We start from the raw sequence: 25620 nt of genomic DNA, 5'->3' as shown, positions 1-25620 counted from the left end.
ATTAGATTTCATGGAAATGTAGTGTTCTTATTTTCTGATTTGTGAAAAAGGATGTTTCTTATCGAACTTTTGTTTTCCTGAAAAATAATTTTTCATGCTTTTTTAAGAAACCAAACACCTTCTCAGATTCCATATTCGCATCTAATTTCAATAGTGTCATTGTTCTCAGCATATAATTATTATCTTATTAAATTGGAGTTACAATAAATCGTCTCATTTTTTGTGAGTACATATTTTATTTCCGAGCAGTAATTTGATTGTTTGTATAACCACGTTAGTTTGGAATTGTGCGTAAAAATAGCCAGAGGGCTTAGCCCCAAGTTTGGGTGGGTCTCATTAATTCGCATAAAGCGTTAACTTGGGCGGAAACATGGCCCATAGCGCGTCGTTTATTAGGCCGGGCTCCAGTTTGCGTTGGGCCAATTGATATCTTGCTCGCAAGTATGAACCAGTACGTAAACCCGGTCTACACAACCCGTTCGTCCGTTCCAACACCACACTATCCACTACATGTTGAGGACTTATCCGTCATTTTCGAATGTCACCGGGTTTTCTACGGCATGTTCATATCTCTATATATACGCACTATACCCTCGGCCAAAATGGTAGGACTCCTCCGATTCGGCCACTGAAAACCCCTAAGCTTCTCCCTCTCGGCCTCTCCTCTCCGTCACCGTCCGATCGTATTATAACGCTCCTCTTCTTATTCTCCGCGCCGATCTCTCTAGGGTTTTCCTGAGATCTCTTCCTCCGCCTCTCTCCGGCGTCGCCACTAATGGAGGCGCCGAGAGCCTCCGCCGCCGCCGCCGCCGCCGCCGCGGAGGAGGCGTCGTCTTCGTCAGCGGTGCTCATAGCCGCCGCGGAGGAGGTGTCCACTTCGTCGACGAAGCGGCGGATTCGGATCTTCCGCGAGACGCTACCTCCGCTCCTGAAGAATTCGGGTGATCCTTAGACTTTTTTCTATAGTTTGTGATAAGGATTAATGAGGTGTACTCAGCTTGCTTGATTCGTTGATGCACCGAACGTTCAGTAAATCGGAATGAAGTGGTGCTTTGTTTTAATTGTTCTGGTGTAGGATAGATAAATCGAGTAACGGAAACATTAATTTGCTGGTATCTTAGTCTTTTTAGATTTACAGTGGCATTGAGTTTTTTCACTTACCACCCTCCCACTGTAGTTTACGATGCACATTGCATTTTACTTGACTGTGAAGTGCTTTAGTTGCTTAAGCTGAACGGATAAGCAGGTTTCTGATCAAACAAGCTTGCAGTATAAGTTGTTGGCTTTGTAGCTTCTGATAACTTAAACTTGGTAAGAAAAGAAATAGTGATAGGTGGATTTGAGAAGTGGAAAGCGCATAGCAGTTTGTACTAGATTAAATCTCCATCAAAGCAAAAATTGATGGCTAAGATGAAACCCTCAAACTTCATGTTTTTAGTGGCCCTGATACATAAGCAAGACCCCTAGAAGGTGCCCTTCTCCTCTTCACTTTCTTCCTGGCTTGGAGCAAGACGCCATTTGCTATACTAATCTGTTGATTTATTTGAGTAGGAATTCGTTTTTTCAGTATTGGCCAAAAGTGTTTTCTTGAAGCTGGTTGTTATATAATTGGAACTCAAGCGAAAAATAAGAAGTCTCACTCATAGTAACATACTCAACTGGGTAATTCTGTGTATTTCAATGCTCAGTTCTTGGAATTTATCGATCCGTTTCTATTACACCCATTCTTCTGCAAAGTAAGGACGACATTGATGTTATTTTTATATTTTTTTTCATTGAGGGAATCTTTCTTACTGCTTGACCTCCTGATTTGCCTCTGCTCTAGTAGTTGTTTGTATCTTCTCTGAACTGTTGAGTATTGATCTGTTGAGAAGTTTTGTTAAATTACATATTAAATTGTGAAGAACATAAGCTGAAGTTTTCTGAGATTCTCAACACGACCCCACATGCACCACAATGATCATACTTATTAGATAAACATGTCTCTTGCACCTTTCTGGGCCAGAATAAAATGAGATCTCTGTACCCGTATATATGTTGTTTATTCTGGAGAATAGTCCTTCAGTTTTTATTCTCATAGTGCTTCAATTTACTGTATAAGATTCTGTGCTCTGAATTGTTTCATTCTATGAGGGCTATCTGAAAGAAACTGCTTTATTCCTTTTTCTCTTATCATCTATCACTTGCTTTAGATTTCTGGAAATGCTAATCTATGATAACTGTGCTGCTTTGCGGCTTTCTGAGAATTGTACAACTACTTGGCCATTAGCATGATTTTAGACTGTGCTGCTAAGGATATAAGTTCATGAATTCAATTACATATTTTTTCACACGCCACTATTATACAGCATTAAGTTTGATCTTCAGCTATTATTTGTATTAATGGTTTTTAGATGCTATTTGGAAATTTCACAACTTTTTCCATATGGACATTGAAACATAAAGGAAGGCATGTTTTGATTTCTCATCTTGGTTTTGGTTTTTCTACAGACTCATTGCTTGATGTGACATCTCATTTGGTTGATATTGTATTCCATACGTTGCATATATACGATGACCGACCATCTAGAAAAGCAGTAGATGATTTGATTGTTCAGGGTCTTGGAGAATCTACCTTCATGAGATCATTTGCTACTGCCCTTGTTCAGTCCATGGAAAAGAATTTAAAGACTCAAAATATTGTAGTATGCTACAAGCTTCTCAGGTGGTCATGTATCCTTTTAAAATGGAGCCAGTTTATCAGAGTGTCAAAAGGCGGTTTTTCAAGACTGACTAATGCACAAGCAGTCATATGCCAGGTCCTTATGCAGGGTGGTTCATTCCATATGCGCCAAGCTTGCAAGAAAATGTTTTTCAATCTATTCTCTAAGGTACTTTGCCTTTGGTTGCACAATTCTCGAAGTATAAGACGTTTCAATAATTTTTGAGTTTTTCTTGTTTGATTTGTGTTTTTCAGCCTGTTGGACTATATGGGGTCTATATGAGGGAGCTGAAAGAGTTAAGGATTTCTAGCAGGGACTGTCCTGCATTCATAAGAACATTACTTGATTTTTCTATTTGTCATCAATCTATGTTTGGAGAAAACAAGGTAAGGGGCAAGCCTCAGGCCTCTCACATGATACATGTGATGTTTATTGTGTTGTTGTTTTTTATCTGATTTGCATCTTGATCTGTTGCTTTTGATCTCTGCAGCCAATATTTCTTGATCTATATGTTAAAGCTGTTTTAAATGCAAAAGATAAGCCATCCCAAGCTCTCGGGGAAGCTTTTGAACAGCTTTTTGTGCACATAGAACATGAAGATTTCAGGAATGTTGTGGTTCCATCTTGTATCAAAATGTTAAAAAGGAATCCCGAGATAGTATTGGAATCTATTGGGAATCTATTAAAATCAATCAACCTTGACCTGAGCAAGTATGCTATGGATTTTCTTCCAGTTGTTCTGCCACAGGCTCAACATCCTGATGAAGACAGAAGGGTGAAAGCTCTGACTATTATTGGTTTCCTAAGCCAGAAGTCCAGTGATCCAGATACTTTGCCCTCAATGTTTAGTGCTATAAAGGCCATATTAGGAGGTTGTGTGTGGATTTACCTTTAGCTGACATCTTACTTTCACATTATATAGAATATGTTCCTGCTATTAATGGATGAAAATACTACTGGTCATCCGGTTGCATAACAGGTTTGATGTGAACAGGCTCAGAGGGAAAACTGGCACTTCCGTACCAGAGGATCGGAATGATTAATGCTATACAAGAGTTAGCGAGGGCTCCAGCTGGAAAGCAACTAGACAAGCTGGCTCTTCTTGTTTCTAGTTTCCTCCTAACCTGCTATAGGGACAATGGTATAATCACATATCATATTTCCGTTGTCATCTATGCCATTTCTTTATTCCTTTAAATTGTTCAATTCTAGATTGTGGTTGGTAAAACATTGTCGATTAATTTTAGGAATTGAGGAAGTGAAACTGGTGACTTTGTCGGCATTAGCTTCTTGGTGTTCAAAATCTACTGAAGCTGTGCAGCCAGATGTTGTTTCTTTTATTGCTGCTGGCTTGAAGGAGAAGGAGGCTTTAAGAAAGGGGAATCTTAGATGTTTGCAAGCTATATGCAAGAATTCTGACTCGTTAACCAGGGTATGCTAGTTATGTTGCACTATTTGCAGTTGTTTAATTGTTAAATAAAATGTTTTGGCATTATTAGTTGCCTAGTGTAGTTCAAGGCTTACTAAGCTAGATCAGTTTTCAGGTTTCTTCTTTGCTGGATTCCCTTATTCAGCTAGTGAAGGCTGGTTTTACCAAGGCAACTCAGAGGTTGGATGGAATTTATGCATTCTTTTGTGTAGCAAAAATTGTCTCTGTCGATACCAAAGGAGGTGCTGTTTAAATTTTTCATTCTATCTTCCAAGGAATATGATGTGTTATCAGTGTGCTGTATGAACTTTGGCTCAATGATGTTCTCACGGTTGATAATTGATTGAACAGAGGGAAATCTGGTCAAGGAGAAGCTATGGACATTGATTGCTCAGAATGATCCTTCATTGGTTCCTAACCAATTGGTATTTCCCTTGCCGTACTAGCTGATAGAAAGCATAGTCCTTTAACTTTGAGTTTATCGCTTGAGCCTCAACCACATGGTTGCAGGTTTGAGTCTTGAGAGCAGCCACTTCATGCAAAAATGCTGAAGGTTACGATTGTCTATGAAAACAACTCTCTTCCCAAATCTTACTTTATTGGCACCATAAAAGGTGCAATTGCCTTTTTGTTTATTAAGCTTCTAAGCCTTGTGCCAATTTATCTGGAAAAGCATGACCATTCTTTACATATCGAGGTCACTTGGAAGTCATGATCAACCAGCTATATCTTTGATGCACTGTCTGACTCGTATTTATGCTTACTTTCTGGACAACTCACTAGCAATTGTAGCTTGATGCTTTGGCTAATCCTCATATGGCCTTTTTGTAACTTCTTGTTGTTGATATTATAGGTTGCAAAACTATCAAATGAAGATTGTGTAACTTGTGTAGATCTTCTTGAGGTACTGCTCGTGGAACATCTGTACAGGTTTTCTTCGTTCCTCGTTGCTCATTAACACTGTATTTCAAGTAGTTTTGGTGCCATGCATCTAGTTATGTTATTTTCTTCCTCTGCTGGTATGTGAGCCTCTCTTTTCCTTTTTTTTCCCGTTGCAGAGTGCAGGAATATTTTCCTATCAGATCGCTGTTACAGGTGAAATAATTCATAATGCCATATTTTGGATTAAAAAAGCCAATAATTCATAGTTTTTCCAAGGAAAAAAACACCGCCCAATTAGCACTTTTATGAAATATTTTTTGACAAACGTTCACAATTTGAAAAACAGGGCACCTCCATCGGAGTCCTGGAGCTCTTTGTTTCTTAATCCTTTTTTGTCTCTTGTGATGCAGTTGCTGCTCTATCTAATCTGTCATCCAAGTTGGGATGTTAGAAAGCCAGCTTATGATGCTACTAAAAAGATCCTCTATTCTTCTTCATCTTTAGCAGAAGATATTCTTCTCCAATTTACTAATTGGTTGCAATTAGTTGGAGAGAGGGTATCCCTCTTGAATATGAGGTATTGTCCTGTTTATAGAGAAGCAGCTTTACTTCGTCAATTTCATTTCTAATCACGGAATGAACTGCATTTGTATAGTACTTGTTGATTTGAGCTATTGCATAGTATATATTCCTTTTAATTCTCTTATCATTTTGCAGTTTGAAACTCCATCTTGCTGTTACTTATCTTGATATGGTTACTGTTTTCTGTTTTGGGCTTAATAGTGACATAGAGAGTTCAATGGACCCGCAAGTGCCTTTTATTCCATCGGTTGAGGTGCTAGTGAAGTGCTTGCTTCTAATTGCACCTGCTGCTGTTGCTAGCAGTCCAGCATCTTATTCTCGTCTTCTGTTTTGCTCTCACCATCCTTGCATAACTAGCACCACATGTCCTAATGGAGTGTGGAAGGTATTGGTTTCTTTGCTTAGTATCTTTGTTGTATTTGTTGCAACGGTAGTCTTTTTGTATTATGTAGATTCGTGGAATTCTGTTTGTAGACAGTTTGGTTAGTTAATGAACAGGACGACTGTTGCTAAGTCTTCTTTTATTCATTTTTTAAGTATCCTTCGTATATCTCTGGTTAACGTTCTAAATGCCTAATAGCCTGACCTTAAAAGTAGCCTTATGAGTTGGACATATACACAAAAGTACAAATGGAGTGTGTTACCACCACCTAAATTATAGAAGATAGTTATACAGACATAGTATTTATATGAAAAATTTCTCAATCATTGTGGATACTCCTAAATTCTCTTTCTGCTGCATCTAAGCATCTTATAATCATATCTTATAACCATTTTATGACTTCCAAATTACTTTTTCTGAGAAAAGAATAAATGATCAATTTGGAGTTGCTTAGTGGGCTTATGTTACTAATGCTGTATACAAACGTTTAAAAGCTGATTTGCAATCTTCTTTTCGTAGTTCAAATCTGAAATGTTCTTATGGCATTTCAATTTGTACGTGTGAGCTACTGTACTGTTAACCAAATCTTAGTTGCCAACCTGTTTTTGGTGGACATGTTGCTGCCTTAGTATTTTGATGTGGTTCAGTCTAAGTATTTTTTGTACTGTATTTTTGTATCAAGTGTCTTGCTTCTTCTATTGATATGACAGAGGCTTCAAAGAAACTTGCAAAGGCATGGCAATGATGTCGTTGACATAATTACTGCAAACATTGAGACGATTTGCAAGGTAATCTCAGTCATCAACCAAGTTGAATTTCACCTCTTTATGCTATGATAGCTTATTCCTATTCACTGTAAGAAGTGTTATTGTTCTTCTGCTATTGGTCCACAGAGTGTGCTGGAATTTCAAGCTGTTGCTATAAGTTTTTTGGGTTTTATTGTTGCCCTTTATTGTTTGTCATTATTGCTATATGTTTGTTTCAGGAATTACTTGGGCCAATGGCTTTACTAAGTTCCAATATCCTAGAACAGCGGGCAGCCTTATGCTCATTGGCAACACTGATGACAATAACGCCCAATGATACATTTTTAGAATTTGAGAAGGTCAGTTGCAGTTATTCTGTGTTACCTGATATATAAACTTAAGGAACTTAATGCAATTAACATAGCGATTTGTTTGCTCGTCCTTCTCAGCATTTCAGTGGACTTCCAGAGCGTTGTTTGCATGATGAACTATCAGAGAGCGATATAAAGGTGAAGTGATTCAACCATGTGTTACTTATATCTTTGCCTGATAACTGATCTATGATGAAACTGTTGGCATTCTAACTTCTAATTTATGTTGGAAGAATATGCTAACTGCTCCAATTGACATATTCTGGAGAAAAGCTTCCCTTTGCTCCAATTGACATATTCTGGAGAAAAGCTTCCCTTTTGCCTCTTGTCTCGCTGTCATAATTTGTCACGTCTTTCTATCAACCTACTTATTTTCCAAGATTTTAACATGAGCCGAATACCGAATCAATCATTCCCACGTTATAACAAAGATAATGATAACTCTCTTTGCTACCCTCTTTTCTGTCTGTTTCTCTTCAATTTCCTTCTGGTATAAATTTGCCACCATTTTTAATAATCAACACCAAGTCGGTTTATGACTGTGGAGTCTTCTCAATCATTCTGGTCAGTCCTTTTGGAGATTCTGATGGGATTCTTGAGTGGCTCCTTTTTTTTATTACTTTTAAGGAATATAACTGCAAAACGCGTGCTTCTCAAAGAGTGATTTCTGCCTTTATGTTCTTCACCAGATATTTTATACTCCTGAAGGACAACTATCAAGTGAGCAAGGTGTTTATGTAGCTGAGACTGTTGCAACTAAAAACACAAAACTTGCCAAGGGCAGGTTCCGAGCTTATGATGATCAGGATGAGGTACATTTCTATAGACATATCACATGAGTAAATTGTTATACTATGCCTATCTGGCTATTTGGAACTAATGCTTAACTGCTGATCTTCCTTGTTCATCTATTTGTAGGATGTTATATCTTCCAGTGTTCCTGTCCGAAGAGATTCGATTAAAAGAGAAACTGTAAGCTCTGGCAAGAAAGAGACTGGGAAGACTACAAAAAAGACCGGTATGTCTTTCACTTTCAGCTATTCTTTAAATAAATATTTTTAGATTGTTTGAAGCTTGATTTTTTTTTCTTTTCTTTTTTCATCTCAAGTGGAGAAGGTAAAAACTGCAAAGGAGGAGGCGAGGGAGCAGCTCCTAAGGGAGGAAGCGTCTGTTCGTGAGAAAGTTAGGTGTGTAAAGAGGAATCTTTCGGTGATGCTCAGAGCTCTTGGTGAAATGGCTATTGCTAATCCAGTATTCACGCATGGTCAACTACCTTCTTTGGTGAGCATATTTCACTGTTTATATCTGGTTATTTGTTAATTTACCTTGAATCTTCTCTCAAATGTTTCCTTTGTCCTTTGGAAGTTTAGTCTCATTAACTGGAATTTATTAGTATTGTTACTTGTGATAAGATCTATGCATTTTTTTTTCGTCTTATAATCCTTACACCATTTTGTTTGGTATTGAAGCAACATACACTTTTTTATTAATCTGGCAATATACAGTTATTTTCTTTGTTATAATTTGACAGCTTTTTTTTATTCTTTATATGATAACTGTGCCATGCTAATCTTCTTATTCTGCAAACCAACTTGCCATGAAGCTTTTGGCAAAAAATATCCTATTTATTTTGTTATTTATTTTGCCTGCAAACATATGTAATCAGACAGACCAGTATTATTGCTTCCATGCATCTAAATATGACTCGTCGTATTTTATTCGCTAGTTCTTTTAGTTTCTGGTACATTGCATGCTTATTGTCATATTATGCTATGATGACTATGCTGTCATATAGATGGTCATTAGCAATTCATTAACTGATTTATCACCAATTTTGGTTTGCAGTGCTAACTTTATTGTTACAGGTAAAATACATTGAACCATTACTGCGCTCTCAAATAGTAAGTGATGCTGCATTCGCTACCATGCTAAAACTCGCGCACTGTATTGCCCCTCCTCTTTGTAACTGGGCATTGGAGATTGCTGCTGCTTTACGCATAATATCTACCGAGGAATCTAATGTAGTGTGGGAACTTATGCCCCTAGTAGTTGAAGGGGAAAATCATAGGAGGTCGTCGTCGGGTCTCTTTGAGCAAATAATTACAGGTCTATCAGTGGCTTGCAGGGCTGGCCCACTACCGGCAGATTCATTTTCTTTTGTGTTTCCGGTACTTTATTTTGCAATCTGGAATTCTCTCAATCTGACAAATTGTGGCTTTTTATCTTTTCATCTAATTGGATTTTCTTTTTACTGTGTTCTCAGATTATTGAGAAGATTTTGCTTGCTTCCAAGAAGACTGCACTACATGATGATGTGCTTCGAATCATTTCTATGCACTTGGATCCTATATTGCCTCTTCCAAGGCCTCGAATGTTATCAGTTAAACTACTACCACTCTTACCTTCTGGGGATAAATGATGTTATCTCACCTTTCACTCTTTTTCTTTGAACATCTGTGTCAGCTGTTAACCATCTCTAGTCTTTGTGTAGGCTCTTTATCATGCACTTGGTGTTGTTCCAGCTTATCAAGTGTTGATTGCGCCTATGCTAAATGAATTGTGCTTAGGTCTTCAGAGTGATGAGCTAGCAGCAGTAAGTTTCCCCTTCCATCAAGCCTTTATTTTTCTCCTTCTGCAGTTCTGCTATCCTAATGTATTTTAAATCCTAATATATGCAGGCTCTTTGTGGAATTTATGCAAAAGATGTGCATGTTAGAGTTGCCTGCCTAAATGCCATAAAATGCATTCCGTCTGTCTCCTCCCATCTACCTCAAAATCTTCAGGTTACCACAAGTCTATGGGTTGCTTTACATGATCCGGAAAAGGTTCGTCATGTTTTGGAGCCTCATATAGCAAAGTTTCTCTTGTATAATCTTGTAACTTTCACAATGCTTCACTCAAGGATATCTGCCATAGTGCTATTATATGTCTAAGAAAGCACCTAATTCCTAATATCCTCTCTATGACATATACATGCCAAGTGAGCACTTAACAACTAATACCAAAACAAGCACCTTCAGAGCTTTGTTCCTTTTAATCTGTTCTCTTAGTTAACATTTCTCTTTATTGTTTTCAGACAGTAGCTGAACTGGCAGAGGAAGTCTGGGATCGCTTTGGTTTTGACTTTGGAACTGATTATTCTGGTCTGTTTGATGCACTTTCTCACGTGAATTATAATGTGCGAGTTGCTGCAGCTGAGGCGCTAGCAGCAGCCCTAGATGAAAATCCAGATACAATGCAGGTAGATCTTTTTTTTTTTTTGCATTTTTTATGAAATAAAAAATTTGCGTTTCTTCCTTTTTCATTCTCTGATGTACTGTGAATTTACTACCCAGCACAAGTAAAGGTCCAAGGATCCTAGGATTTTGGCTTCTTTTCTTCCTTATGATGGCTGCAGCGGAGTGCTTTTAACCTTTTTTTTTGTTTTTTTTTCCCTTTTTGTTATGTTTTCAGGATACACTCCCTACTTTATTTAATTTATGCACTCGGGATCTTGGTGGTGGAGATCAAACGGCGGATTCTTTATGGCTAGGAAGACAAGGTGTTGCTTTGGCACTCCACTCGGCTGCAGATGTATTGAGAACTAAAGATCTACCTGTTGTCATGACGTTTCTGATATCACGTGCCCTGGTAAGATCTACCCTCTTCTTGGGTGTTAACTTTGTGGGAGAGGATTTTTTCTTGTTTCATCTAGTACTTTCTGTTTAATTTTTATTTTTGTTGCAAATCAGTAGATTGGGCAAACTCAGTCTATTTTCTGCTTGACATGAACAAACTCTAATCTGCTTCTTAATATGAATGCGTTAAGTATCTTAAACTTTCATCTTTTCTTATTTATTTGGGAGATGATTTCTGTTGTCTGGCACTTCTAACTGCAGGCAGATCCTAATATGGATGTTCGTTCAAGAATGATAAATGCTGGCATTACGATTATTGATAAAAATGGGAAGGAAAATGTGCAATTGCTATTTCCTATATTTGAAAGTTACTTGAATAAAAAGGTAATTTATTTCTCTTATAAAATGTTTTAGTATGTCAATTAAGGATGCACCATAGTTTTTATTCCTTGAGTTGTGACACCAATACATAGGAAACCTTTTGGACCTAACATTGCAATGTTGATGCCTGATGTGCAGGCGTCTGATGAAGAGAAGTATGATCTGGTAAGGGAGGGCGTTGTCATATTTACTGGAGCGCTTGCGAAACATTTGGCAAAGGTTTCATATCATTTTTTATGACCGTTTTTGGTATCTCGAAACTGCTTTCTTCCTCCTATATTTTGCTTACCTGAATGTGTGATTTGTCGTTTTAGGATGACCCTAAAGTACATAATGTTGTTGATAAGTTGTTGGATGTTTTGAACACTCCCTCGGAGGCTGTTCAACGAGCTGTATCAGACTGTTTATCCCCACTTATGGCCTCGAAGCATGTAAGTAATTTTCATTGCTTTGTGAAAAGTTACCATTTGGATGTAATTTACTATTTTGCGAAAGAATGGCATCTGTTGTTGTACTGCTTAGCAGATTCTGACCTTTTTTTCATTAGTATTGTGCTACATTGTCGGCTTAGTTCTCCAAACTTCGCCATGGAATACCCAATTTCTTGCTTTTATTTCTTGTCCTTAATGATTTTAATCCTACTCTTTTCTTCTTATATCATTTTCTTCGTTTTTTTCTTCTTTTTTTTGGCTTTGATCAGGAAGATGGCCAAGCTCTTGTATCTAGGCTTTTGGATAGGCTGATGAAAGGTGATAAGTATGGGGAACGCCGTGGAGCAGCTTTTGGGCTTGCTGGTGTAGTCAAAGGCTTTGGAATTTCTTGCTTGAAGAAGTATGGTATTGTAGTTGTTTTACGTGAAGGTTTGGCAGACAGGTTTGCTATCCATCTTGATAAACTTTGTCATGGGATCTACCTTTGTTGAAGTCAAAATATTGGATATATATTACTTGTTATCAATATGTTTTGGAGTAGTGCTTTAACCTCTGCTTGCTTCTTTATGTGTATTTTTAGGTCACTAAATAAGTTTCATATGAAACAAATTCTTGCTTTAGAAATTTGTTTATTTATTTTTCTATTTATGTAAATTTTTTGTCTCCTTATTTTATAAGTCTACATAGTTTCTTAAACTTTTCACAGCATTATCTAATCGTCAACTCTCTTTTTCTTTTTCTTGTCTCTATTGAATAGCAAAGACTTTTTCGCTTTCTTATATTAAGTGCACTAGTGTCTCTTTGCTGCTTCATGCTGTGAAACTCACCATTCCACTTGGTCAAGTTTGAGTTTTGTAACCTACGATGTGTACTTTGCTGAAGATCTTCTCTTTCTTTCCAGAAATTCTGCAAAATCTCGTGAGGGAGCTTTGCTTGGTTTTGAATGCCTTTGTGAGAAGCTTGGTAGACTGTTCGAGCCGTAAGTTAGTTTGCTATTTACTGTGTGAAATGAATATTATTCACGTAGCTGCATTCATTTTTCTGATTAGATAACCCTCTTCTTCAGGTATGTGATTCAAATGCTACCACTCCTTTTGGTTTCTTTTTCCGATCAAGTTCTAGCAGTACGTGAAGCTGCTGAATGTGCTGCTCGAGCAATGATGTCGCAACTTACTGGCTATGGTGTGAAGCTTATTCTTCCGTCGCTTCTTAAGGTGTTCTATATCACTGGTTGCCCCTCTTCGTTATATATGTTATAAGCAATGCTTTTTTATTCTGATTAGTCATTCTGCTGGTAAGTAATGGTTATCGTACTTTAGCATTTTGAATCTGATTGTGATGATGTTGTGCTCTAATCTGCTTTGAAGTTGTATCATTTTAATTTGGGTAATTGACATGCTTGTTTGAAGATTTTCTCATTTTCTTAGCTATTGTAGTTCTTGGTATTTTAACCAGTATTCTTGATGTTTGCATATGCTAATATTGCTGTATATATATTTCAATATGTCTGTGATCGTCAGAAATTATGATGACATATCCTGCATTATTATCTTGTAAGTTATGATCTGGAGGTTTGGGTTTATGTTCGTGATCTGTCCAGGGTCTGGAGGATAAAGCATGGCGGACTAAGCAAAGTAGTGTGCAATTGCTTGGTGCTATGGCATATTGTGCCCCTCAACAACTATCTCAGTGCCTACCTACAATCGTTCCGAAACTAACAGAGGTTTCTTTCCAGCGAAATTTTGGACCCCACTTTTCCATGAGTGATTCTTAAGATTCAAATGTCATTTTTATATATATGTAACCGCATTACAGGTGCTGACTGACACACACCCCAAAGTCCAAGCTGCAGGGCAGACAGCTCTCCAACAGGTATCATGTATTTTATTTAAGAGATATTAACACCTATACCCTGCAAAAACTTATATAGGGAAAACCGTACAAAGATCCCCTGAACTCTAGATCTTTTGTAAATAGGCGCCTGAATTTTCAATTTTGGAAATTGGACTTCTTAAACTTTATCAAATAATTCAATCGATCCCTTTCTTCAATTAAACTTGTAATTATACAAATGAGTCATATGTATTACTATAGTTTTGTGAAGCTTCAAAACAGCTGCATAAATTATCTTTTAAAAAGAAAGTGATAACAATTGGAGTTCGGTTCAACCTATTCTTCGATCATCATGCTAAATTATCGAAATTGAAAGAGAAAAAATAGATTTCTTTATATTTCGAAGTCTTACAGGATTATATGCGCGACATCCAATCAGAACGGCTCTGTGTAAATTCACTTGAGGAGAGGCGCCTATTGAACTTTTTGACAAAGTTTAGGGGACATAATTGTCAAATTGAAAGTTCAGCCGCTTGTTTGTAAAAGAGCTAAAGTTCAAGAGGTCTCTGTACATTTTTCCCTTTATAACATTTACATGTATACCCGAGAAAATTTTTGTGTTTCTATATATTTCTTTGCAAAATCTGGATTTCAACATATGCCTTTCAGAAAAAAATCATCAAACTACAGAAAAAAAAATCGTACTTCAAAATATTTTTTTTCTAATAAAAACTAACTCCCACTCGTGAATCGGATGACTCCCCAGTTAACAATTTCTTTTTCTTCTTATTCTTATTTTTGTGTGTGTGGGTGGGAGTGGGTGTGTGTGCGTGTGTGCGAGCATGCTCATGATCATGGGTATATATGTAAAAGCCCCTTCTTTCGGTTGTGACTAAAATACTTGTATACTATTATGGTCATGCAATCTGCAGGTTGGAAGTGTCATTAAGAATCCCGAGATATCTGCTCTTGTCCCAATCCTATTGATGGGTCTGATGGACCCAAATCAGCATACCAAGCACTCTCTTGACATCCTTCTTCAAGTAAGCGGAGTGCATTCTCAGATACTGTTTTCTATTTTTCTCTCTCTTTCTTCATGTAGCCTTTAAGGAACCTTTTTTTATTTTCATTCAATTTTTTAATGCTACATAATACCTCTGCAGACTACCTTCATCAACTCAATAGATGCACCATCTTTGGCATTGTTGGTGCCTATTGTACATAGAGGGCTGAGAGAGAGAAGTGCGGACACCAAAAAGAAAGCTGCTCAGATTGTTGGAAATATGTGTTCGTTAGTAACTGAACCAAAGGATATGATTCCTTACATAGGATTGCTACTTCCTGAAGTGAAGAAGGTCAATCACCTCTTGTCCCATTCCACCTCTAGCAGGAAAATATAGAAAAAAGAATACATGTGCAGACGCATGCACATAATTCCTCTTCCTTCAAGTTTGATTTGGCCTTTGACTTGTTTGTTGATGTATTTTCTTGTTATATAGGTTTTAGTAGATCCTATACCAGAAGTTCGGTCAGTTGCTGCTAGAGCTCTTGGCTCTCTTATAAGAGGAATGGGAGAAGAGAACTTTCCAGATCTTGTTTCCTGGTTAATGGATACACTTAAATCTGATAGCAGTAATGTTGAGCGATCTGGAGCTGCTCAAGGACTTAGTGAGGTTAATATTTATTTTCCTCCTTAATTCATGCATCTGAATTGTAAAATTGTTATGATTACGTCATGCAAGAAATTATGCTGTTATTTGCCTGCTATGCTTGTGCTGTTTATATATCATACAATTACTCTTATATGATATTTTATGCCATATGCCTATGATCTAACTTGGATATAATTATGTATATTATCAGACGGGAGTGCCCAATAAATCAAATTATTATTCAACTTACTCCCTCAATTAGTATGTACTAAATGACTAATCAATGAAACTAAACATATTTCAGAGGCTCCAGAGAAAACTAGAATTCAACATTTTGATTCTTTACTAGTCAACCAGAATGCCAAATGACAATGAAGAATCAGGCCATCTAATTACTATCATCCCTGTGTTCTGATCGGCATGGTACCTTTGTCTCCTTTTTTCAACAAAAGGCTTAGGATGGGGAGCAGATTTTGCGCTGGAAAGACAGTCCAAAAATTTATTAGCATTAAATTGGTAGCATTGAGTTCACTCTAGTGTCTGTAAGACTCTGTATATGCAGAAAGCAGGATTCATGTGCTCTCAGTGAAAAATAACATTACTAGGTAAGAAATTGTTCACATCTTCCTGTTTTGTTTTCCAGGTGTTGGCTGCTCTTGGTAAAGAGTACTTTGAGCGAGTTCTCCCTGATATCATACGAAATTGCTCTCATCAGAAGGCATCTGTTCGTGATGGACATTTGACTCTATTCAAGGTTAAAACTTCATCCGATCCCCTGATTTGATATACTTCTATAGTTATATTAGTAATATATGTTGCCTTTTTTCCCCCTTTGAAGTAAAAGCCCATAGGTTTCCATCATGTTTCTAACATAAAATGTTGATGTGCAGTACTTGCCAAGGTCGCTAGGAGTGATGTTTCAGAATTACTTGCAAGTTGTTCTTCCTGCAATATTAGATGGTAAGTCGTTTAAGCATAAAATCTTGTCATGTGGGAGAATATAACTGTTTATTCTTTATAGGACTTGCTGATGAAAACGAATCTGTTCGTGATGCTGCGCTTTCTGCTGGCCATGTTTTTGTGGAGCATTATGCAACAACGTTTGTGCCCAAAAATCCCTTAAGTTGTTTAATAAGTGCTCTTTATTTAATGTCTATGATTTACATTTAAACTTATGTGGATATCGTGGATATAGGTCGCTGCCTCTGTTACTACCTGCTGTTGAGGACGGCATTTTTAGTGAAAACTGGCGAATTCGACAGAGTTCAGTGGAGCTTTTGGGTGATCTTCTTTTCAAGGTTGTATATCCTGTTTTGCCTTCAACTTTTCTAAATTCTGCTTGGGCCTGTTCTATACTTTGAGTCACTCATGTGCTGTTTGCAGGTTGCAGGAACTTCTGGGAAAGCACTTCTCGAAGGTGGCAGTGATGACGAAGGTGCCAGTACAGAAGCTCATGGTCGTGCTATAATTGAAGTACTTGGAAGGGATAAGCGCAATGAAGTTCTTGCTGCGGTTTATATGGTTCGTACTGATGTCAGCTTATCTGTACGACAGGTATATAATACTGTATCTACTATTTTTACTACCTATTTTTTTAATCTTTTGGTCCACATATTCATTTTTTCCATCTAGTAATAAACAGTTTCGACAATCCAAAAAGTTCACCTTTATTTAATTTTGTTTGATCAGGCTGCTTTGCATGTATGGAAGACAATTGTGGCAAATACTCCGAAAACTCTCAAAGAAATAATGCCTGTTTTAATGAATACGCTTATTTCATCTCTTGCTTCACCTTCCTTGGAAAGACGACAGGTCGTAGTGTCTCCTTTTTGTTTGTGTTTGTTTGCTTGCCATTTTGAGTTCTACTTGGATAATATATATGTTTCTAAACTTGATACTGAACTTATCATTAGCATCCCTTCAGGTTGCTGGAAGATCTCTTGGGGAACTTGTTAGGAAACTAGGTGATAGAGTGTTGCCTTCTATTATTCCTATTTTATCACGAGGACTTAAAGACCCAAATACTAGTCGGAGACAGGTGAGTTTTTCTTTCTTAAGAATGCATTAATAGGAGCTCCAATTTTTCTCAAACGACATATATGACACAACACACAAGTGCTTACGATGAATGAGAAGAAAGGTGAACACAGCCATAGATATCGCCTGCCCAGATTTATCTTCAGTGTATACTTGATCTCTTCCAGGGTGTATGCATTGGTTTGAGTGAAGTGATGGCAAGTGCTGGTAAACACCAGCTATTGGATTTCATGGATTTGCTTATCCCTACAATTCGTACTGCGCTATGTGATAGGTTTGTTCTCTCCCCTTGTATTTTCCGTGGACTTCGTTACAGATTGTAAGCATATTCAGCATGCATGACAGTGCTCAAGAAGTTCGTGAATCAGCAGGCTTAGCATTTAGCACTCTTTATAAGGTAATTGTGTGTAACCAATTTATATACAAATATATAATAAATTATGTAACTGATCTTTAATTTTTTATTACAATCTTAATTCAGAGTGCTGGGATGCAAGCTATTGATGAAATTGTCCCCACGCTGCTTCATGCGTTAGAGGATGATGAGACCTCTGATACAGCCCTTGATGGCTTAAAACAAATACTAAGGTTTCTATTCTTCCACAAATTGAATTTCAACTTGTTTGTTAGCAGATTTTTCCATTTAATTAGTTTTTTTTGTTCCTTGCCTGCTCTAAATCGATGCCTTGGTAAATGCAGTGTCAGGACAGCAGCTGTTTTGCCTCATATCTTGCCAAAGCTAGTCCAGCCTCCTCTCACGTAAGTGGATTAATTTTTTTTTTTTTCAGTTCTGTTTTCTGATAACTACTTTCTCTTGACACGTTGTATATGCATTTAGAGCCTTTAATGCACATGCGTTGGGAGCATTGGCAGAAGTTGCTGGGCCAGGTCTGAATTCTCATGTTGGAACGGTTCTCCCGGCCTTGCTGCTTGCTATGGATGATGAAGATGTGGTAACATATCATTATTCTTGAATGTTAATTCGTTGTCAATATATCAATGTTATTGATTAGTATGATTTTGTGGTTGATTGTTAATCATTGGGCATCTTTCATTCTGCTTTAATCATTTTGCTCTGTTTGTTTCCTTCCTTCTGATTTTCTACCTGTATCATCATACTTCAGATGATACAGATAACATTTTCTTTCAGTTCATCGTGTATACACTTTACCATAAAAGATCAATTCGTCTCTATAACGTGCTATGCTCCTCGATATGATATCCAACTACTTACTGTTAGTTGTACTTTGGAACTTTGGCATTTAAGCCGTGCTGTTTAATCTCTTAAATTTTGGTGTAATTTACAATTACAGATTAAGTTCATATAAGATTTGTGTTACATTTTTCAGATGCGAAGAAATATAATTACTTTCTATCAAATGATAACTTTCCTACTCATTATTAAGCAGTCTTCTCTATTGAGTCCTAGTAGTTTGTCTTTTATATCACCATCTTTGTGGACATTTTCTTCCTTACATTGCTTATGTTTCTAAGTCACATTTTTTCTTTTCTGTGCTAGGATGTAAAAAGTGCCGCAAAGAAGGCTGCAGAAACTGTTGTATTGGTTATTGATGACGAAGGCACTGCATCCTTGATATCTGAACTTCTTAAAGGAGTCGCTGATAGTCAGGTATACTTTTACTTTTTCTGAATTTATATGTAGTTCTACGGTTATTGCAATTAAATGCTAACAAATGTCTTTTGACAGGCTTTTGTGAGAAGGGGTGCCTGTTATCTGATAGGTTATTTCTTCGAGAACAGTAAATTGTATTTGGAAGAGGAAGCACCTAATATGATCACCACTCTGATCACTTTGCTAAGCGATACAGATGCAGCTACTGTCTCGGTAAACACAGACTATTAGTAAATGTCATTGCAACTTCTTTTTTTCCTATATATTGTGAACTTAAGTTTTTATTGATAGGCTGCTTGGGAAGCTTTACGGAGAGTAGTAGGCTCAATTCCAAAGGAAATTCTGCCTTCATATATCAAGCTAGTCCGGGATGCTGTCTCAACAGCGAGAGATAAAGAGCGAAGAAAGAGAAAGGTACTGATTCTTTTACTCCATGTATTTTGTATGCATTTGCTGTAGTTGGAACTTGGAAGTCTTATTATTAATTCATTGTTGTTATAATGCTTATTTTAAATAGTTTAAACTTGTATTGCAGGGAGGTTCTATTCTTATTCCAGGATTATGTCTTCCAAAAGCTCTACAGCCTTTACTTCCTATATTTTTGCAGGTATTTCTTATCATCAGCTGTTGAGATTCTACTTAATTATTGGAGCAATAAAACTTTAACTTTTGGAGAAGCAAAGCATCTGAAAACTAAATCAAAACAGATTTTCTCTCTCAAACAGGGACTCAGAATAATGGCAATTTATACAGACAATGCAGATATCCTGAATTTTGTCTATTATGTTTTTTCTTCAACCATATATCTATATCCTGCCCTTTCTGTGCAATACTTTCCTTTGTTGGTTACATTCAGATCCTAGGCTTAGACATATTCTAGCAAGCTGAGTTGCTCTGTACAGTAAGTTTGTTCTCTCGATATTCCAGGGTTTAATTAGTGGTTCAGCTGAGACACGTGAACAAGCAGCTCAGGGCTTGGGAGAGTTGATCGATGTGACAAGTGAGAAAACACTAAAGGATTTTGTTGTACCTATTACCGGGTATGGATCTTATTTGATGTTGAATTGGTCATAGACCTAAGCATCTAACCATCTTCATAATAGAGAAAGCATTATTAAGACTTGGTGTCTGCGCAGAATGTAACTGCTGATACATTATTGATCATTGCGCATCTCTCTTGAATTTGCAGTTTTGTTTGACACTCTAATATATTTGGTTTTGAATACGGTTTGGCTAACTCTTATTGTTAGTCCTTTCTTTGATAGTTAGGAATGCTGCTTCTCTCTTTTTGGCAACAACTATTCACGGTTGCTAGTATAAGATGGATCTTTAAAAAAAATATTTGGTTTTTCCACTGTCTTCACATCCATTGCCACATTTGTTTTTTTTTCCTTTTTTATAGGCCTCTCATCCGGATTATAGGAGACCGGTTTCCGTGGCAAGTGAAAGCAGCCATCTTATCAACTCTATCCATCATAATAAGTAAAGGAGGCATCGCACTTAGGCCTTTTCTTCCGCAGCTTCAAACTACATTTATAAAATGCCTGCAAGATAATACAAAGTAATTACTCTTCTCTTCTTCACATCATATTAGACTGTTATGTCTGTTTTGATCAAAGGCATTGAGAGTGTGGGCATTACAGGGCTGTTCGTACAAGTTCCGCGCTTGCTTTAGGAAAGTTGAGTGCACTCAGCACGAGGGTCGACCCATTAGTTAACGACCTCCTATCCATGTTGCAGGTAATTCTTGTTTATACTAGCCTTAAATAGTAATGCTATGGGCACCTTAGAATTTACCCTGAAAAGCCATTGTTGCATCAGTTTTCTACATACGGCAGTTTGCCAGTGCTTTACTATTTTATATTTGATATTCAACTGGGCTGCCACATTTGAAACCTATCTCAACTTTACTGTGGATACTTTATGGGGTACCCAAAGCATATCGTGATATTTTAGTTAGTGTACCATGCCATCGGTATTCTTAGAGGTGAGCTGATTTGCCAAATTCTTCAGGGTTCAGATGGTGGTGTGAGAGAAGCTGTTCTAATGGCACTTAAAGGTGTAATAAAGCACACCGGAAAAAGTGTAAGCAGTGGGGTCAGATATCGTGGGTTTATTCTTCTCAAAGATCTGTTACAAGTTGATGATGATGAAGTGCGGAGTTCTGCTGCAAAAGTAATAGGCACATTATCTCAGGTACGACTGATTCAGTTGAACTTCTGCGAAACTTCTTCAGTGTTTGCCTGAAAAACTAAAACGTACCTGTTGGCTTAAATATGATCGGCTAATATGCTGCAACATAAGAATTGCCCGATTCTGCACTCAAAATGTCCATCTCTATTCTGAAAAGAATCAATGACCTGTGAAATTGTTAGAAATTTTATCGGTTTCCTTCTGTTACATGACTGGAGTTGTTTAATGTGCATGTTTTTCTGTTTTTTTAAATATATATATATATATTTTTTTGCCTAAGTGCCTAACCTGTGTGTTGTTGTTACAGTACATAGAAGAGGGTGAATTCACAGATCTGCTGAAAACGCTCTCTGATTTCAGTACCTCTTCAACGTGGTTCATTAGGCATGGCTCTATGCTTGCATTCTCGGCCATGTCAATGCATAGTCCATCCATGATATGCCGGTCTCAGCTATTTCCTTCTGTAATAGATCGCCTTAAAGATGCTCTAAAGGACGATAAGGTATTGCATGAACCACAGACATCATGATTATCCAGAGTTGACTTAGAACCTTCTGGAATCACTTGATGACTGGTACTTTGTTTTTATGCACGTTGAATTGCTTTGAGATCTATTTGTATTTTCTTGAAGGTGCGTGCCTGCCTGATGCATCCTCCTCATCAGGGGCACACACTGATCTCAAAGCCAGTCCGACATTCACAGAAGATTGACAACACTGATTGATCTTAATAATCAACATATTAACTTGTCTGACTAGTTCGTTTTATGTGAGACAGTTCCCCATTCGTGAAGCAGCTACGAAGGCATTAGGAAGGCTACTTCTTTATCAGGCCAAATCTGAAGGGAACAAAAGCATAGTACAACTAGCTCAATTACTTGTTATAGCTTTGCAAGATGATTCAAGTGAAGTCCGGAGAAGATCTTTGTCCTGTATTAAAGCTGTCGCAAAGGTCTTGTGGATTAAAATTATATGCCTTCTCTGCTATAACTTTAATACATAGTTTAGTTATCATACTAGTTACATAGTTTAGTTATCATACTGGTAAAGTTTAGTTATCACACTAGTAATTATTCAACTCTTCTGTAATTGGAAGCAGGCAAATCCTTCGGCTATTACAGCCAACCTTTCGATTTTGGGGCCGGCAATCGCAGATTGTTTGAAGGATGGGAGCACACCGGTCCGCCTTGCTGCAGAACGGTGTGCTCTACATGTTTTCCAATTAACAAAAGGTACAGCCTGCACCCGATGCATCACATCAGCCATTATTTACTTTCTATTACTTCGTTTTGAAGATTACATTGCGATAGTTGACGAGTTTGGCACATCTTTGATTAAATATTTGTTGTAGGTTCTGAGAGTGTTCAAGCTGCACAGAAATATGTCACTGGTTTAGATGCTAGGAGACTTGCAAAGCTTCCAGAAATCAGGTATGCCGGCATGTGTTACGTTCTAACTGAGTTAAAAGTATACACGATCCCCTGACCAGTGCTTTGAATTTGTGTAGTATGTGTTGTTAGGAACATGCTTGTGGATAGTCGTAGTTTACACTCACCTTTAATGCATGGTTTAGCCTGGTAAACACAGGAAAAAAACATGCATCCATGGAGATCACAGTTAACTTCAAACGAAGGTTTGCTGTGTTCGTGGCACAGGTGGTGCTAGCTTTGCTAGTCTTCCAACCTTTAGGCTATATGAATATAAATTTTCTATTTAAGTTATGAGATGAGCTTTGGCAAACATCCAAGCTCATTTAAACAGGGGAAAGAAAAGTTTCAGCACAGGGTGGGTACACCAGTTGGCACATATCCTTATTAAATTGGTGGTAAATCACCTTAAATACGAATTTACATTAATCATTGAGCTCTCTTGCTCATCTTTTCCTTACGTCATGATTCAAATATTGCAGCGATGAAAGTGATAACAGCGACGATGACCAGACGAGTGCGTGATATACGCTGACAGTTGACTTTCGAGAAAGCTTCCTTAACTCCCCATTCATAATGGGATTTTGAAGAGAGTGGTGCTATATTTCTGGGATACAACCTTTTGAAGTACTTGAGCTGCCATTCATCTTTTGAACGGCGGAGCTTCTCAGATGATTGATATATACAAGGTAGCAATGACGCTGCAGCGGTGGCTTTCCTTCTCTTGACGTGGTTCTTGTTTTTCCCTGTTGTGCGGTTCTTCTGTCTGGTTTGTATATGCTCTTAAACTTATAATCAAGTGAGAGTGTATAGTAGGCATAAGTGAATGAATAAAATTTTGTTCATTTGACTTTTTATTATTATAGATAGGGAAAAGAGTGAAATGGTAATTTAAGGATGTTCCCACTTGTTGTATTATTCATTTTGAAAGAAGTAAGGTGATGGTAAGTGGTACTTTAATGTTTCAGAAAATCAATGAGACTGGAATCCAAACTTATTATCTATAATGCTTCTTTCTTCTCCAAATTGTTTCTTAGGGCTAGTCAACTCTTTAACTTTTTTTTTTTTTTCTAATGAAAAAATGTAGCACAGAAGAGGGAATATTTTACCCGAGGGGTGAAAAGTTGGCTTAGGAAGCGTACCGAAAAATTATTTTCAGTATGAAAAATATTTTTTCGCTTATTTGGTTTGATGTAAAAATACTTTTTTATAAAAATATTCTTACAAAATACTAATACTTAAGCTGCGAAAAATATTTTTTTTTATATTTTTATCGAATTAAATAAATGTGATTTTTTTTTTCAATCAAACAAATGTTGATGAATTTTGTTTTAAAAAAAAATTAATGAAATATTTTTATGAAAAATTATTTTTTATGGTTTTACGTTGAACCATACAGACCAGATCCATTGGATCAATGCAGAGCAAGTGTAGTGGTTGGTATGTCTTTTTTCTGCTTCAGGTTGAATAAAAAAGGAAAAGATAATTAGGTGTGAATTATTGTAAATTGCGATCGCGGGATCACAACTTTAACTAGGCCTAGTTTATCAATAAGAGTGGCCCAGTGAACTGGGCTTTATTGGGCCTCTACTTTTTAGATCCGTCCTGTTCCCATGTGGCTTGTTGAGAGTCATTTCTATGTTTCATTGTTTGTTTTGACGGAACTTCGCTACGAACAAAGTTGAGTTGCAATTTTATTGCTTTTCTCCACTCAAATTGGAGAGCAGAAGAAAACGACTTCCCTTCTGACTAAGGCCGAGTCATTTGTAGAACTACGGCTACTCTGTTTTCTAGCAGTGTTATTAAAATAAAGAGTGAGAACTCTTCACTCTCAACTGGAACTTATTTCTAATCCCCTCGCCTACACAAAACCAAACATTCTGTTGTCAGCTGGGAATGTATGCATTTCATGACAGCGACGGTGGTCGCAATTCATCACCCGCGCTGGTATGAAGGGACAGGTACAACTGTCATTTAGAAAATCATTTCAAAATTATTATTTTAAATTTTATCAAAAGATCTAAATTTCAAAACTAAAAAGTTATCCTTTAAACAAGTTTATTTCGTCGAGGTTTGAGTAAAATTACAATCCTTTCTTCTGAGAAGAAAAATGTAGCAAGATATCTGCTTTATTTATTTTAAAACAAATAAAATTTAACTAAAATATAAAATAATTAGACTTAAATCTTATGACTCGAATATCAGGCCGTGCCACTAAAATTATAATTTTAAAAATAAAATTTGATATATCTCTTACCACATTCATCCCACGAGTAATTTTGCTATTTTTAAAAATAATTATAATAAAATGATTAAATTTAAAAAAAAATATTACATCAGCTATATAACTAATGCATTTTATTTTATTTTATTTTTTTTACCGTTCCACCAGCAAACATGAAAGCTGATCCAACACCGTTCGTCAGCCTAATAGTCATGGTTTGTGGCGCGGAGCTTCTCTCTCTCGTCGGTATGCAGAAAACAGAGTCAGAGGGTTTTATCGTCAGCTACTTTCTCTTTTCCACGTGTTCTTAATGCATGGACCCACGTACATCAATGCTCCATCACAAAATCGACGTGGCTACAACCGTAAAAGCTCTCGCTTTACAAAATTATTACCAAATAAAATGGATAATAAAAATTTTACCGGTGGTGGAAGGGGTAGCCAATTTTGACTAGTCATTTTAATTACTGACGATTGGTTCAACAAATATTTTGCTAGGCTTTACTAAATCAAACTAGAATTGGTCTATGTTTTAGGCTTCATTTCAAATTATAAAATTATTATTTTATATATAATAAAAAAATAAGATAAAAAATTATAATTATTTTTATATATAAATTACGTTCAGTATATTATAATGAATCCAAATTATACTTTTTATTAATAAAGATTGATTCGAATATGATGAATCACGTAGCCTAGTACGGTAGACACCAACCTATATATATTAAGTGGCCGTGCTGATTCTTGAGGAACAAAAATTAATATATGATAATTAAAAGTTAGGGACCAGGCGCAAAATTCGAAGAGAGCAGGCAACTAAACTGTAGAGACAAGGAACTGTTTAGTTAGATATAATTATAAATATAATATAATTAGAAAAACATACAGTTAAAAATACAGTTGTTATAACTACATGCATCCTGTTTGGTTGGATATAATAAAAAGCGCTGCAAGTATAAATAATTTGTTTGGTTGCATGCAAATAAGAAATAATATTTAAAATTTTATTATTTTATATATATGATGGTGAGATTATCTCAAATGTCAAAAAAAAAATTTGTTTAAAAAATAATTGAGCAGGAAAGCATATTTTTTA

At 36.7% G+C, this 25620-nt stretch overlaps 1 protein-coding gene across 1 annotated transcript; it reads left to right on the top strand.

Annotated features, from left to right (window-relative positions):
- On the top strand, positions 611–23304 carry LOC109703633 (protein ILITYHIA). Its single transcript, XM_020224329.1, has 60 exons — positions 611–941; positions 2491–2870; positions 2957–3088; positions 3193–3574; positions 3697–3843; positions 3950–4134; positions 4247–4373; positions 4483–4556; positions 4985–5061; positions 5190–5226; positions 5424–5590; positions 5797–5980; positions 6688–6765; positions 6963–7082; positions 7173–7232; positions 7784–7906; positions 8013–8112; positions 8203–8375; positions 8960–9262; positions 9358–9474; positions 9586–9687; positions 9773–9919; positions 10171–10335; positions 10548–10724; positions 10973–11095; positions 11231–11311; positions 11407–11523; positions 11793–11965; positions 12425–12502; positions 12590–12737; positions 13124–13246; positions 13339–13395; positions 14289–14399; positions 14520–14711; positions 14856–15029; positions 15652–15762; positions 15899–15968; positions 16030–16108; positions 16204–16306; positions 16392–16562; positions 16698–16820; positions 16933–17046; positions 17213–17319; positions 17391–17442; positions 17527–17633; positions 17745–17804; positions 17884–17998; positions 18565–18675; positions 18754–18891; positions 18970–19092; positions 19214–19285; positions 19606–19718; positions 20081–20239; positions 20322–20418; positions 20692–20874; positions 21179–21373; positions 21649–21822; positions 21970–22102; positions 22222–22300; positions 22780–23304. The coding sequence occupies exons 1-60, from the start codon at positions 776–778 to the stop codon at positions 22820–22822; spliced, it is 7932 nt and encodes a 2643-aa protein (XP_020079918.1). The 5' UTR covers positions 611–775; the 3' UTR covers positions 22823–23304.

This window comes from Ananas comosus, linkage group 25 (assembly GCF_001540865.1).
Source record: "Ananas comosus cultivar F153 linkage group 25, ASM154086v1, whole genome shotgun sequence".
Lineage (NCBI taxonomy): Eukaryota > Viridiplantae > Streptophyta > Magnoliopsida > Poales > Bromeliaceae > Ananas > Ananas comosus.
The sequence above is the reverse complement of the archived record's forward strand: the minus strand, read 5'-3'. Positions and strand labels throughout refer to the sequence as shown.